The sequence below is a fragment of the Xenopus laevis genome, chromosome 6L (genome assembly GCF_017654675.1).
Source record: "Xenopus laevis strain J_2021 chromosome 6L, Xenopus_laevis_v10.1, whole genome shotgun sequence".
In the NCBI taxonomy this organism is placed as follows: Eukaryota; Metazoa; Chordata; class Amphibia; order Anura; family Pipidae; genus Xenopus; species Xenopus laevis.
The window spans coordinates 88,690,112-88,706,840 of record NC_054381.1 but is presented as its reverse complement, the minus strand read 5'-3'; the positions used below and the strand labels follow the sequence as shown (position 1 = coordinate 88,706,840).

Genomic DNA, 16,729 nt, shown 5'->3' with positions numbered 1-16,729 from the left:
AGGGCACAAAGTACATATACCAACATGATTAGCAGATAACCAGGAAAACTACCATATATACTTGAGTTTAAGCCGACCCGAGTATAAGCCGAGGTACCTAATTTTACCTACGAAAACTGGGAAAACGTATTGACTCGAGTATAAGCCTAGGGTAAGAAATGCAGCAGCTACTGGTAAGTTTCAATAATCAAAATAAATATATTAATTGAGGCATGAGTGGGTTTATGAGATGCCAATCAATTTGGCTTTTGTCAGTGAACAACTACTTTTTATTGGTTTCATTAAGCATTGAACTGTACCTGACTTAAAATCCGCACAAAAAATACATTTATTGAATCCTTGTGTTTAAATATGGATTTAAATATCCTGCCCTCTAAAAATAAAATGCAAAGTGGGTTTAGGCTCTGATTACAGTCACCAATAGACTTTCTGGTCTTAGTGTTGCCAAAACTATGGGTTGAATGTAATGAGGAAGTGGCATTGTAAAGTAGGTACAGTTTGTGTTGGATCAGATGTAGGGATTGGAATTTGAACTAAATAAAATTTTGGTTACCAGTAAGTACTGTACTGTACTTTCGTAATTTCCCGCCGTCACTCACATCACGTTCGAGGGCGGCGCAAGGCAGCGTGGTGACGGAGGTGCTGCAGCTTGCAGAAGAGCGCACTAGCCGCAGGTGCAGGAGGGGCTCCAGTCAGAAGCGCAGGGAAGAGGCACGTCGCGTCAGAAGGCTTGCAGCTCTGTAGTCGAGTCGATAAGCTAGGTACGTTTATACTGACTCGAGTATATGCCATGGTAGACTTTTTCAGCACATTTTGGGTGCTGAAAAACTCAGCTTATACTCGAGTATATACAGTAAATAAAATAAATGTGTAATGCATTGAATGTATACATGTAGTAGGAACTATTGCTTGCATATGTTTATTTAATAAGGTAAACTAGTATCCTGTGAACTTACAATACATGTATGGGATCTGTTATCCGGAAATCAAAGCTATGAACTATGGAAAGGCTCTCTCATAGACTCTATTTTTATAGACTCTATTTTGTCCAATACCTTGTACTTGATCCAAACTAAGATATAATTAATCCTTATTGGAGGCAAAACCAGCCTATTGGGTTTATTTAATATTTACATAATTTTCTAGTAGACAATGTATGAATTTACAAATTGGAAAACCGTCAGGTCCTGTGTATTCTGGATGGCAGATCCCATACCTGTGCTGGGACTACAGTGAACATATTTAGAAGGATCTAATATGCTTTCTGTACAATTGTGTGCTGATATGGGCATTATACATTACTTAAAGGGTGTTTCACCTTTGAAATAACTTTTAGTATGATGTACAGATTGGTATTCTGAGACAATTTGCAAATGTTTTTCATTTTTTATTATTTGTATTTTCTGAGTTATTTAGCTTTTTATTCAGCGCTTTCCAGTTTGCAATTTCAACAATGTGGTTGCTAGCGTGCAATTACTCTAGCAACCATGCACTGATTTGAATAAGAGACTGGAATATGAATAGGAGAGGGCCTAAATAGAAAGATGAGTAATAAAAATTAGCAATAACAGAACATTTGTAGCCTTACAGAGTATTTGCTTTTTATAAGGGGTTAGCGACGCCCATTTGAAAGCTGCAAAGAGTCAGAAGAAAAAGGCAAATAATTATAAAACTAAAATAAAAAAATAATCAAAACCAATTAAAAAGTTGCTTAGAATTGGCCATTCTATAACATACTACCTTAAAGGTGAACCACCCCTTTAACAACTAGAGACAATTGGGGAGAGAGAGATATTAGGTTCAAATCTAAATAATGGGCCAGCAGATCTCTCAAATCAACTCAAAAGGCATTGGGCCAAAATTAAAGTTGTGGATTTATGGGGGGGGGGGTGCTATAAACTCATGAATATATGGCCTGAATTTAAGCAGAATAAAAATGACTGAGTTGGCAGACAGTATCAGTCTATGTGAAGCCTGCTTTAGTCAAGTCTGACCTTTATATCTTTAAAAAAGTTATAAGGTTGCAATAAAAGACTGATGCAGTTGTCTTCTGTTTTGTGTATCTTAAAATAATCATCCACAGCTATTTTCTCTTTTTGAGGGCTATGTTTACATGCTGTCTACATATTGCAAGTGACGGATACCCACATTATTCAAGTGACGGATATGTCACTTGAATAATGCAAGGTTAACTAAAGCATTTTTGACACATAGGCACACCCTGGTACTGACTGAAATTATTGGCATGCCTTGGGTACATTGTATGCCCAATTTCCTTTTACCATTGATCAGGCTATGCAGCCTTTTAGAGCTAAGCCACTGAGTTATCTCAATATCAATATCTCAATATCACTGTCTGCTTTACACTCAATAAAATTTACATGTACTTGATATTGCAAATGCTATAAATGAAATACTGGTACACTACATTACTACATGTAGGTTAATGAATTATGGAAGTCAATACAAATTTTAAAGAAACAAGAAATGAATATGACTGTGCAGTGATTAATAATGTAAGAGTTTAAAGTGTGTGCTGACAAATGTAATCAGTTCAGCAGCATTATGCATTTATATATTCTTGGATAGTGCCATTTCAAATACAAACCATCACATCGGAGATCAGAAACATTGGGAAAAAAATTAAAAGTACATAATAACAAGTAGGACACTGTACCCAAATATTTTCCCATCTTTGTTTTCTTAAACTTTCAGGAGAACCTTGCTCATTATTATTATATCTTTATCAATAACATTATGGTGATAAAACACCTGTGTATATAAAGAATGATACATATAAATATTGCCAATCTGGCAACCTCCACATCCAGCACCGGATTTAGTGGGTGGGCGTCCTGAGGCCACTCAGTCTTGGCGCCCGCCTACATACCACCCTCCGGTGCAAACGCATATGTGCGCTTGCACTGGAGCGCTGGGGAGCTGTGCTCTCCGGTAAGTGACTGGGCGGCATGCCATCCCTATTATTCTGCGCCCTAGGCCCAGGCCTTTGTGGCTTCGTCACAAATTCAGGCCTGTCCACATTGACCTTTGGAGGAATATCCCATGCGGCCGCCACCTTATCATCAAATGGAAACAACGCCTTCAACTTCCTAGGCAGCGTTAACTTCTTTTCAGGCTTCAACCATTCCTTAAAAATTACATTTGAAATAACCTCATGCACTGGAAATACTAGGTGATTTCTTATGACCCAAAAGCATCATACCCTGTTTGGAGTGTGGCTTGTCTTCATCCTTCAGATCCATTGAGGATATGACTGCTTTAACAAGATAATCAATATTTTCTACTGAAAACAAATAAGCATCCTCTCTAATATCATCATCAGACAAGTCCATCAATACCTCATGTATCTCTAGTACCTCCATCTGGCTAGCCGCAGAAGTACATGCCTGTGGTTGAACTTGAGCAGAGGCCTTAAAACGTATCAAATGTTTGTTGCATATTAGACATGAACTCAGACATAGATTCTGGTACTTCCTGCTGAAAATTTTCCTTGAAACATTGCGGGCAAATTCTCTTCGGAAAATCTCTTGGAAGCCTGATCTTGCAAAGCATACATCTCTTTGATCTTTCCCCTTCTTGATCTCTAGCTTCAGAGCAGGAAGACATGGCTACAAAAAAAGAATGTTGCAATAACTAACATAATTAAAATCTAGGTACCCCAAACCAGCCTCTGGTTAATGCTTACTAGAACTGAAACAATATAGACAGCAGCAGCATAGGGAAACCACAGTGCAGTGTAGCAAAACCGGCTTTTTAAATTTACCGATGGGTCGTCGCATGACCCACCAGCCGAACCCGGAAGTGAAGATATCATGTGCACAGAAGCTGGTGTGCAGCTATTCATACCACCCGCCGGCCGCACACACAGCAGCGGCTGGTACCAGGACTGCTTCCAGAGAAAAGGGGAAGTGGTTAATCCTCTAGACGGGCACTCACCAGGGAAGACAATCACGCCCAGGTACCATCCATTAAGCAACTCCAATCTATTGTAGAAGTTGTACAGCCCCGCTGGAGCCTCAGAGCTGTCCTGAATATGCTCCCTCTAATTCAAGATTTGGGGACCCCACAGGTTTACTGGTGTGAATTCTCCTGATCCATTTTAACCCAGGTGGTCTGTAAAGCACATGTTTTTACATATGTGCACTGTTATACATACAAACATTGTACTATATCTCAGCTGACTGTTATTCTAATAGTTGCAAAACAACTTAACCAACAAGCATGAATTCTATAACAAAACCCATAATAAAAGGAGCCCTGATCAAAATAATGTAGTTTATTAACAAACTTCTTTTCACAAACAATTGGGCTTAACTTGGTCTATGCACTGATATTTAATATTGACATTTAAAAAAAATGTACCTTTAAATAGAAATGATTTCCTTCTTCATCTAATGTTGCAAATACAGGGGTTCAAAGTCCTTTTAACCATAATTGCAAATAATGGCTCAAAGAAAATTGCCAACATTATTGCTATTCCCTAATGCTTGTTTGACATCTTCAAAAGGACAGCTGAAAAAAGCCTGTGCTAATTTAAAGCAGATAACTGTAATGGAAATCTCAAAAGGTTTGCAGGATAAGAGACCAGCAAGCTGGCTTTTCATACAGAAAAGTTAAACTTACTATGGGGAAAATGTGCATATTCCTAAAATGTGTCTAAGAAGATAAATGTGAAATGTATATTGCATTTTACCTCTGACAAGATTTGCTTTGTAATAACTGTATAATGCTATTACCCTCAACTCGATTTGCTAACAGCAATTTTGAGATATGAAAATATTCTGATAAACCATACGCTTTCAAAAGATACTGTAAGAAAAATATGAATTGGCCTAATTTTTAGCACGTTCTCCTTCACACATATATTTTGTTCTTGCTTAAGAAGTAACAGCTGAGAACAATTCTAATATTTCTATATAAATGGCTCTACTGCCATCTACAGCACACAAATAGTAGAGCAAGGCTCAATGAGATGACACCGCACTTCCCTGGACTGACAACACTATAAATAGGCCATAGCTCACTATTCTCTTTTTAATAGCAGCAGAAGATGGACAAATCAGGCTATATTTTATTTTAGGAAAATGCATATATGGCAACTGGGAGAATGGTTTATTACAGTTATTTTTAAACATAATTGCAAATTAAAGCAGTCTCTTGTTCCCTTTCGGCACTGGTTGTCTTGAAATCATTTATCAAAAATCATCCTTGTACACTTCTTGACAGGTCTGTCTGGTTTCTTCTATGTTTTTTCAAAATGAAGCACTAGGTTAAAGCAATATATTGGGACTAAGATAATGATTTCAATAGCAGTTGCCAATGCATACTTGTAAATACTGGAAAGCTTGGAAACACAATTTGGCTTCTATCTAATTTAATTCCAAGAAGACTTTTACACCAATGAAAATTTCATGAGAACAGTTACCTGTATAACAGTGCAATCTCATTTCAATACCTATAGGTTATAAAGTGTAAGCAGACCCTGAGCTGGCATTTTGAGTGTAACTGGTGCACCAGCTCTCAACCACCTTTGCATTGATTATGATGATTTTATTATCCCCCAAAATAGCACTGTTGTGATAGCAGGCTATGAGGCCAAATAAAGGGGTGGATTACACATTAAAAAATAAGACACAGCTACAGAGTAATTTAATAGAACAATGTTGTGTGTACCTTCTACAGGGAATTATAAGCATGGCACTACCCTGAACTGTCAACACAAATAATGTAATTACTAACTAAATCATTTTACTCTAAACTGTGGTTTACATGTGAAGTGGGTATGTTGTTCTTTCATCTAAAAAATAAATTAGATTCTAGAATATCAGTTGTATCCATACTTTCAGAAAACAATGGCTTATTGTTCTGCCATAGGTTAGGCTACATGTCATCAGGCTTGCTCCGGTGATAGCAAATCTGTTTCTGCTATTGATCTGCAACTGGCAGACATTATTTATAAATATATCCGGAAACCCATTATTCAGAAAGCTCCAAATTATGGAATGGTCGTCTCCCATAGACTCCATTATAATGAAATATCTATTTTTTTTAAATGATTTCATTTTTCTCTGTAATAATAAAAAAGGTAGCTTGCCAAACTAAGATATATTTAATCTTTATTAGAAGCAAAACCAGCTTTTTGGGTGTATTTAACATTTACATAATTTTCTATATACTTAAGGTATGAAGATCCAAATTACTGAAAGATCTGATATCCAGAAACCCCCAGGTCCCAAGCATTCTGGAAAATGGGTCCCATACCTGTATATTTATGCGTGTGTGTGTGTATATAGGATAAAGGCCCTAATGTGGGCCGAAACGTTGGACACTTGAGTGATGTTGAAATAAACCTTTTTTGATTGAAGATTTGGTGTGCTGGTCCACTTTGAACTTTGTATACTTTGATTGACCAAGCACCCACTCTCGCCAACTAGGAAGGAGTGCAGGTACTTTGTGAATATATATATATATATTTATATATATATATATCACGTTCCAATGAGTATCCGCACTCCAATGCACTCTGGTATAGCTTCTCCAGCTGGGGTGCACGGTTAAAATATATGCATTTGAATTCTCTGAAGAACCAGCAGTCCCGTATATAAAAATATCAGTTTTTATTTCTGTTACATTCCAACGTTTCGGTCCCTGTTGGGACCTTTCTCAAGGATAATTCAGAAACATTTAGCTAATCTTAAATAGCCTTACAAATTCAAATCCTCCAATCAGTGCTTGTTATCCAAACTTAGTTAATTTACCAAAGAAAAAATTTATTTTTATGACACTAGGGCAAAGAAAGTCACAATGGGTTAAATCACTAAATTAACTAAGCACTGATTGGAGGATTTGAATTTGTAAGGCTATTTAAGATTGGCTAAATGTTTCTGAATTATCCTTGAGAAAGGTCCCAACAGGGACCGAAACGTTGGAATGTAACAGAAATAAAAACTGATATTTTTATATACGGGAGTGCTGGTTCTTCAGAGAATTCAAATATATATATATATATATATATATATATATATATATATATATATATATATATATATATATATATATACATACATATATATAATAGTCTGAAAGCCGGCACTACACGTTTACAGGTTAACGTTGCCTGGGTGCAAAAAGCCCAAAAATTAGGTAGAGGAATGAAGAAGCTCGCACTCACAGGGCTTATCAAGTCAAAAAAAGTGTTTATTTTGGATCAAAAATCAACTGACGTTTAGGCTTGCACTCAAGCCTTTCTCAGTGAAGACACAAACACTCACCAACCATTTAAACCCAAAAGTGGCGGGAATCAGTGTGGGGTGACGTCACAATGACGTAAATGGGGAATTTCCATTAAGCAAAACAAATAAACACATCAGAAAAGACAAGGACAAGGTATAAAAAATATATACATATAGGGATATGGAACAATAAACATAGTAGCAATAGCAGCGTAACTTTCGTAACCGGTATGCAACAATGTATAACATAGAAACATATTAAACCGGGTGCATTGTCAGTTTGAGTCCGGATGTGCATTTAAGCTGTAAAGTCTTATAGCAGAAGTCCGAGTAAAATAAACATTTTAGCAGCGGTGCTTAATAAGAAATTAAATGGTTACCCGCCTGTCGGAGGGTCATCTCGCTGGCAGCTCCATATACCTCAAGCTATGCGGTCACGATCTCCCGCTCCATAGGTGTTGCGCTTCGTCTCCCATAGCCGTTCGCTGTAGTGGCGGTGTGTGTGGCCGCTCACCAGTTGGCGATCACACACTGAGCCAGTAGGGTTGCTGGGAGATCATCTCCTAGCGACCCGCCTGCGTGTATCGGCATTCTTGGTACGGGGGGCAGCGTAGCAACTTCTGCGTCTAATTGGAGGTTATGTCAGGTCAAAACAGGTTCATCAGGGGGTGCCTTCCCACTTTTGGGTTTAAATGGTTGTTGAGTGTTTGTGTCTTCACTTTGAGAAAGGCTTGAGTGCAAGCCGAAACGTCAGTTGATTTTTGATCCAAAATAAACACTTTTTTTGACTTGATAAGCCCTGTGAGTGCGAGCTTCTTCATTCCTCTATATATATATATATATATATATATATATATATATATATATATATATATATATATATATATATATATATATATATATATATATATATATATGAAAGTTGTGCTCACCACTAATTTTTAAAACCAATGCAATGAGGCTGTGACAACAAAATACCTGAAAAAATGCCTTACCTTAAACAAAACAGGGATTATTTGTCCATATCTTGCAATATATTTAAGATGGCCAACTATGTCAAAGTCATCCCATATCTGGCCAGTCCTATGCTCAATTTTCATCTAATTCATTAAGAATTCTATTGCTTCATTATACATTTTACAAAGGGAATAAGTTTTGGACAAACAATCCCTGTTTTGTTTAAAGGGTAAGGCATTTTTTCAGTAGCAGTATGCACAAAATGTCTCTGTCTTAAATATATTGACAATGGGTTGAGTGCAGAGGACTCTTGTATTTGTCTATATGTATTTTGTGGTCACAGCCTCATTGCACCCCCACCTAATGGTTTTAAAAATTAGTGGTGAGCACAACTTTCCCTTGTTTGTTATAGTTATACAGGAGCAGTGACCAGCTCCATGTTGTAGCTCCCACCCTTCCCAACTTTAGTCAGGTGATTCCACTGGTTTCTAATAAAAGGGCAGCCAAGTATGGGAGTTTTACTTTGAAAGCTAGTAAGTTGCAGGTAAAACTTAGTCCCTTTGTAAAATGTATAATGACAGCATGGGATCCTCAAAGCAACTCTCAAAAGATCTATAAACAAAGATTGTTCAGTATCATGGTTTACGGGAAGGCTACAAAAAGCTATCTCAGAAGTTTAAGCTGTCAGTTTCAACTGTAAAGAATGTAATCAGGAAATGGAAGGCCACAGGCACAGTTGCTGTAAAATCCAGGTCTGGCAGGCCAAGAAAAATACAGGAGTGGCATATGCGGAGGATTGTGAGAAATGTTACAGACAACCCAAAGATCACCTTCAAAGACCTGCAAGAACCTGTTGCTGCAGATGGTGTATCTGTACATCGTTCTACAATTCAGCACAATTTGAACAAAGAACATCTGTATGACAGGGTGAGAAAGAAGCCCTTTCTGCACTCACGCCACAAACAGTCGCTTGTTGTTTGCAAAAGCTCATTTAGATAAGCCACTGTCATTTTGGAGACAAAAAATTAGCTATTTGGTCATACAAAAAGGAGCTTTGCATAGCATAAGAAGATCACCGCATTCCAAGAAAATCACCTGATACCTACTGTCAAATTTGGTGGAGGTTCCATCATGCCGTGGGGCTGTGTGGCTAGTTTGGGGACTGGGGCCCTTGTTAAAGTCGAGGGTCGAATGAATTCAACCCAATATCAACAAATTCTTCAGGATAATGTTCAAGCATCAGTCACAAAGTTGAAGTTACGTAGATGTTGGATATTCCAACAAGACAATGACCCTAAACAGACTTGGAAATCTACAAAGGCATTTATGCAGAGGGAGAAGTACAATATTTGGAAAGGCCGTCTCAGTCCCCCGACTTGAATATCATCGAAAATCTATGGGATGATTTGAAGGCGGCTGTCAATGCTCGGCAGCCATCAAATTAAAATGAACTGGAGAGATTTTGTATGGACGAATGGTCAAAAATACCGCCATCCAGAATCCATCTATCTCAAAGGCTATAGGAGGCATCTAGAGGCTGTTACATTTGCAAAAGGAGGCTCAACTAAGTATTGATGCAATATCTCTGCTGGGATGCCCAAATTTATGCACCTGTCTAATTTTGATATGATGCATATTTTCTGTTAATCCAATAAACTTTATGTTACTGCTGATATACTATATTTCCATAAGGCATGTTATATATTATTAGGAAGTTGCTACTTGAAAGCTCAGCCAATGATAAACAAAACTCCAAAGAATTAAGAGGGGTTCCCAAACTTTTTCATGTGTACATTGTGCAACAGTCAATTTATATATATATATATATATATATATATATATATATACACACACACAAATATATATATAAATATATATATAGACCGTAGCACCACACAGGTATGTATATTTTATGACCTTTGTGTGAATTGTTACTGCCCAAGCCCATATAATAGTGAGGGGGCTATTAGCCATTAAACCCTTAGCAGTTACAGTATATAATAATAATCTGTCAATCAAAACACTTTCATGGATACACCCACCATTACTAAAGGATTTATCCATTGGATGACTAAAGCTAGGCTGTACAATGCTATACGGTATCAACAACACGTTTTTCATGCATGAAAGATCACATGGAAGAGTTTGTTTATTAAATTCATAATGTTCATTTATGACATTTAGAGGCCCATTTATCAAAGATTGAATTTCGAATTCATGTGAATTTTTTTATTTTAATCCGAATATACTTACAATTCGAAAGGTTATTTAAGAAAAAATTCAAATGGCTAATATTTGATTGAATTGTTCTGACTCAAAGATTTGAATCGTATTCGAAATCGCAAGGCTATTAACATCTCACATTCAAATTTACATTCAAATAGGGGGATTAAAATTCTAATGTATGAATTTTGACACTCGAAAATTCAAATTCACTATTCGACCCTTGATAAATCTGTACCGTAGGAAATGAAATATGCAATCTTCACATTAGGCTGATGATGAGCCAGGAGAAAACTCTAAATGAACATCCAATGAACCATACAGAGAACGCAGCACATCAAGAACTTTCTCTTGAATATAATCCACCTGTTCAGAAGGGCAATAATCATCCAAACTGGACCTAGAAGAATACAAACAGATAACCTTAGATATGTATTATCAAATGGAACATAGAAAAAATCCTAAACTGCAAGTGCTCAATGGCTGGGTTCTAAGGGTTGTAGTCTTGCACCTCTGTGTAAAACTCAAGCACTTGTGCTAATGGGATTAATAAAAAAGGGCCTTATGTAGTGGATAGGGATGTTCAGTATGCAATATCGGATTAGATCATTATTATAAATAAATGCACAATTCTATGCTCACGTGCCCAAGAAAACCACATTTAGAAGCTAGCAAGAGGTGGCTAAGTACTTTAAAAGAGGCAGAATTATTTTACAAAGTCAGGAAATGTAAGAACTTAATTACTTTTGAAGGATGACAGATTTAACAATATAACCTGCTGTATGAGGTCAATAGAAATCATTCAAATGGAAAACCAGCAACATAGCAATGCAGGTCAAACACCATAGAGCCAGAATGGGTTGAAAACCCATCTTCAAGTGTGAGCAGAAATTAGCATGAGCACAAACATGTATAAGAATAAATGCCAGTCTCCTTGGTGATTATGAATTCCCTGCGTAAAGCGTTTGCTTTTGCTAAGCTCCAGTGGCGAACAGACTATCCTACACATAAAAGAGAGGAAAGTTTAGGTTTTTATATTTATCCAATGTTTTTTTTTATTTATCACAATTTTTTTGCTTACGTACATTAGTATGTATCCTGTTACTTAAATTGCAATTGCTGTCTGGAATTGGCTTATTAATAATTTATGTCATTTTAATTGTTTCACTAATGTTATCTTACTACTGTGCTAAAGCTGGGAGGAAACACCTTTTTATGACCTTTTTACACTAAGAAAAGTATTCCCAAAAATGGGAGGGATTTCAGACCCTGGTGTATAGTGGATAAATGTTCAGGGAATTGCCCTTTTAGTGCGCAGCAGACTAGATAGCAGGAGTATAAACAGAATGGTTTGTTTTAGGCTGACAGAAGACAAAATGTATATTCGGTGTAGTCTAAAATTACATTTGAATTGCATTATAAATTTAACTACAGATACAGACTATTATCGAAAAAACTCAGTACTTCAGGTTTTTCCAGGTAAGGGGTCTTTCCATAATTTTTGGATCTCCATATTTTAAGTCTACTAAAACTATTATATTGTTTTGCCACCAATATGGAAAGGAAATAACATTTTTTATTAAACTAACTCTATGGGGGATGTTTTGGCAAATCGTGATTTTATATTTTCAAAATTACTGTCAATGCTATATTCGTGCACAATCAGGGTACGGAGCGGCCAGTTACCAGGGGCAGTAACTTTAAGAGCCAAGTTTATGCTTTTTAAAATGGAAATTTGGCTCCTTTAGTGCAGCAAGTGCTCACTGCACTAGCGATGCGGCCCCCTCCTCGACCCTCTCCGGCGCTACACGTTAGAAGCACAGAGCAGTGGTGGGGGGGGGCAGCATCGGGACTGAAACACGTCTGTGCACAATGACCATGCACAGTACACAATCACGTTAACACCCATCTCATTTGTAAATGTGCAATGCATATCTCACTGTAACTGTAATGAGATATATTAAATGGTGGAGTAATACTTTGATAAAAGTTTCTTATAAAGTTTTAATCTAAAGAGGTATTAAGATTAGTCAAGATTTAAGTCATTTGTTGCTGGGTTTTCATGGACCACATAAAGCAGTGCTACAAAATCATGCAGGATTTTGAAGGAATGTGTTGTTTAATTTGACTGACCACTGTAATGATATTCACTCTAATATCGATAATAATGATCAAATTATAAAAATGATTTGAATAATAATCATTTTGGATACTAATGTGCTGTATGCCAGCCCTGTCGTGTTGTACAGGGCATGTTCTAGTAATAGCTGAGCAATGCCTGTCTATTATAATCACAGCCGACAAATGTCTAAAAATAGCAAAAAAAATCTGTATATATATATATATATATATATATATATATAATGACAGTTCAGTAATGCCTGTGTATAATAATTGTGACACTCAAGATGCTTATTACCAAATGTATTATCCACAGCCAACAGGTGGAATGATAGAAGTTTTTGTATAATAATAACCAAAAAGTTTATTGTCAACTCAAGTATATTACCCGGAGCCAAAGGATGGAATGTAATGAGAGAAGTTTTATCAATGGTGGCCCAAGGTAATATTTTGATAGAAATGTCTTGTATAAGGCGACTTTGGAGGCAAGAACTCTTGAACCCAATATTTTATATGAGACAGCTTTGTAGAAAAGGAACTACTGAACTCAATGACCGAATATGTTTATGACTTCTGGAAGTTCTCATGAGAACTTAGATTATTATAGCCAGTGGCAGAATATTTACTAGCCGATAAGATCTCTGCTTCGGGTATGCTTGTTGTAAGCATGGCCATTTCCTGATGAGCGCATGGGAAGCAAGATCTGTTTTTGACTAAGTTGTATGATCGCATTGTATATTACAGCATATAAAACTGGGGGTACCCGTTTTGTTGGTTGAGATCTCTCCTGCAGAGTAAACGTACATGCTGCCCAGGGCCGTTGTGTACCATTTGAGGCTTCTATGCCTGCTGAATCGGGATGTCCTAGTCGCTTGATGCAGATGAAGATGCTTGCTTCGTTTATTCAAATGGTGATGTATATTTTACTTTCTTACAAACTTTATCTGTATTAAAGTTTTGCTTATATGTTTGTTAAGCATATTAGGTGTTGTGTGTGAATTATTTCCAAGAGACTCTTAGAACCATAATCAAAACACACTGCTATTCACAAAAATAGGAAAGATGAGCAATGTTTTTAGGAGAAAACATGCACTAAACATCCATATGCGCATATTTATGTGCCGCATCCCCAAAAGACTGTTCTGCACAGCATTGAGGAGCTTATTTACAGACTAATTCAAGCTAACCTGATCCTGGTGTACAAGTAAACTTCCTTTTAATAGATCAGTTTTTTCTACACACTATCATCCACACAAGCTTTCTTCTCAGCGGTTTCCTTTTTTCCTTTGTATTTATCTTTACTATTTTTCTCATTCACTAGTATTGTTCGTTTTGTGTGCCGAAATATAAAGTATAAAAAAACAAATAGCAGTATTAAAATATAGAAAAAGGAAATAAAGTCACCAAAAAACTGAATGATGGGTTCAGAAGGAAAAAGCTAATTAAAGTGTGTGTGTGTGTAAGGTAACTTTTTCCAGATGGCTTCTGGAGAATTTTTGTGAAGGCCAAAGTGAACAATGAAATAGACTGTAGAAAAATTCCACTACTTTGTGGCAGAAGTCAAGAGGCGTGGAAGCATGAGCACCACTTAAAGACAAGCATCTAAAAAATAGATTTATTTTCTATTTTATCTGACATTTAAAATAGAAAACTAAAGCCTCAAGGTCAATAACATCAATGTTTTTCCATTTAGGTTAGTATGAATAACCTCAGTAATGGTTTAGTCAAGGGTATGTTCAAAGAGAAAGGGTTACGTTCCTTTGAAAGCATTGTCTACTTAGGAAAAAAACAAACATTTGCAAAGAATGTTAAGAAAGCTTTCTTCTTTATAGTTGAAGGATAAGCAGATGGGGTAGGCTACATTTTATAATGCTAATTAAAATACACAATCTAAAGGAAATACAAAAGATTTATATTAAATTTAATCAACTTGGCAAGCAGTATGCAATGCACTCCTTGTATATACCTTTAGATAGAAGAGATATAGTTTTAGAAATGCTTTAGAAAGGTTTTTTTTAGTTTTTCTGAGTATAAAAAAATACATTACATATTTTGAAAGCCCTTGAGCACATTGAGTGTGAAAGTAATTGACATGCAGGTTTAACTTAGGAATAAATGGGGTTACATTTACCAGCTTTAAAAATGAGCTCTAATAACGCTAATGTAACCTTCCTCCACTGATTATTTTCTGAAGCTTCTTTGTTACCAAAAAATTGATTTCACTGAAAGGAAACCACTTTATCATCACTCCAAACAGAAGGGAACTTTACCTGGCTGCTCTCTTTAGTCAGTATAAGTATTTTGGTGATAATACAAGCAGCTGTGCCCACTTAAACAGGGTCAATGTGAAATGAAATCCTTCATGAACAAAATACTTAAAAGCAGAATGCTAAAATGCAGTCAGTATGTAAGAGGAAAATGGAGCACACAGGAGCAGCTGCTTTCTTTTGCAGTTTGATGGGAATGGCTGCGTTTTGACTACAGGAGAATAATTTATTAATGTTGGCAGGCAAGAGGAAATCAAGACAGATTATATGGCACTGTTTTATAAGAGTCAATAGAAGAGTGACTCTTCTGTTAAATGGCACAAAAGGTCTCAGTTATGATGAAAAACTGGCCACGCTGGGAATGTTTACCCTGGAGAAGAGATGCTTAAAGTTAAACTGATACCTTTAGGCTAGTGCCAGGCTAGCGGATCTGGGACTGTGCAGAAACACAGGCCGAGAATCAGCTCCTCTGCTGCTGCTGTCCTGATCAATGTGCCTTCAGGCAAAAACATTACCTCAGCTCAAGTGCAGCTAGACGTGGAAGATATCAAAAAAAAATTTAGCATTTTGTGCCAAAATCCACCCTATCTGCCAACACCCGAGCGGATGTTTCCTGGTTTCGGCAGATCAGCAGTAAAGAAAGAGTGGAGCAGCAGATTCACGGCCTGAGTTTCTCCTCAATTCCACCTAGTCTGTTAGTTTCAGCTTTGCTAGGGTCCAAATTACCATAACAACCATACACTGATTTGATTAAGTGACTGGAATATGAATAGGGGAGGGCCTAAATAGAACAATGAGTAATATAAAATAGTAATAACAATACATTTGTAGCCTTACAGAGTATTTGTTTTTTAGATGGGGGTCAGTGACGCCCCTGGAAAGAAAGAAAGAAAGAAGGCAAATAATTTAAAAACTATAAAAAAAATGAATAACGAAGAGCAATTCAAAGGTTGCAAAGAACTGTCCATTTTATTACATACTAAAAGTTAACCTAAAGGTGTACCACCCGTTTAAAATACAATATACTATATATACTGTATATGTGTGTGCTATGTGATGAAGGTTGCCACTTTTCCAGATGGCTTCTGGATTATCTTTTTGAAAGTCTAAGCCAACAATATAAGAGCCAAGTAAAGTAATATACTCTGTCTAGGAATTTTTATGACAGTATGCATCAGGTGTCCCTGTTAATGGGTAAATATTTGAAAAAAATACAAAATTGCCACTTGGTTTAAGTTAAATAAATTTAAGGTTCAATATTTGTAATAAAATACACTGGACCATGGTATATATTCATAGATGTTTTTTTCACCAGTAAACATTGAGCAGATGTTGATATATAATGAATGGAGGTTCCATCCAGCATTTTAACCCTAAACATGCCAGTATAATCACTACAGAAAATCAGCATATTAACCCCAAGACATGCCAGTATAGTCACTGTAGAAATGGCCAATAAGCATTCTATTAACTCCAGATATGCCAGTAAGATCATTGAAAAATGGCTAATGAGAACACCATTAACTCCAGACATTCAAGATCAATTTTGCTCACACACTGCATGTGTCTCTCACCCTCTGCCTAGCTCCTGTAAAAAGTCCAAGATGGCCGTGCATTCCACAGTGGAACACACTTCTATCTAGGATTTTTTTCTCGAGAAGCAGCCAGGGACAGAGGGCTGTAAGCTGAAAATATGAAATGGATATTTGGGAGGTATGTAAAAATCCCCCCTTTTGCCCATATTTGTGGACCTCCATGTTTAAACTATTTTAATCTATAAGGCTCTTTCTGCCTATTATATTAATTAAACGAAAGCTATACCCTTAGAATAAATAATAAGAAACATATTTCTTTGTGTAGATTTGTGTGTGAGTACATGAGACAGGGATCAGTCCTTAGTAATTAAAA

General features: G+C 36.6%; 1 protein-coding gene across 6 annotated transcripts in view; it reads right to left on the bottom strand.

The window, feature by feature from the left end:
- Positions 1 to 10,336: 10,336 nt before the first annotated feature.
- The window catches only part of c5orf22.L (chromosome 5 open reading frame 22 L homeolog), a 77,973-nt gene continuing 71,580 nt past the window's right edge, over positions 10,337 to 16,729 (bottom strand). For all 6 annotated transcript variants that reach the window (XM_041565322.1, XM_018266349.2, NM_001089649.1 and 3 more), the window contains one exon: positions 10,337 to 10,833. In XM_041565322.1, coding sequence (XP_041421256.1) covers positions 10,701 to 10,833 — 133 coding nt within the window. In that variant the 3' untranslated portion in view covers positions 10,337 to 10,700. The remainder of the gene's footprint in view (positions 10,834 to 16,729) is intronic.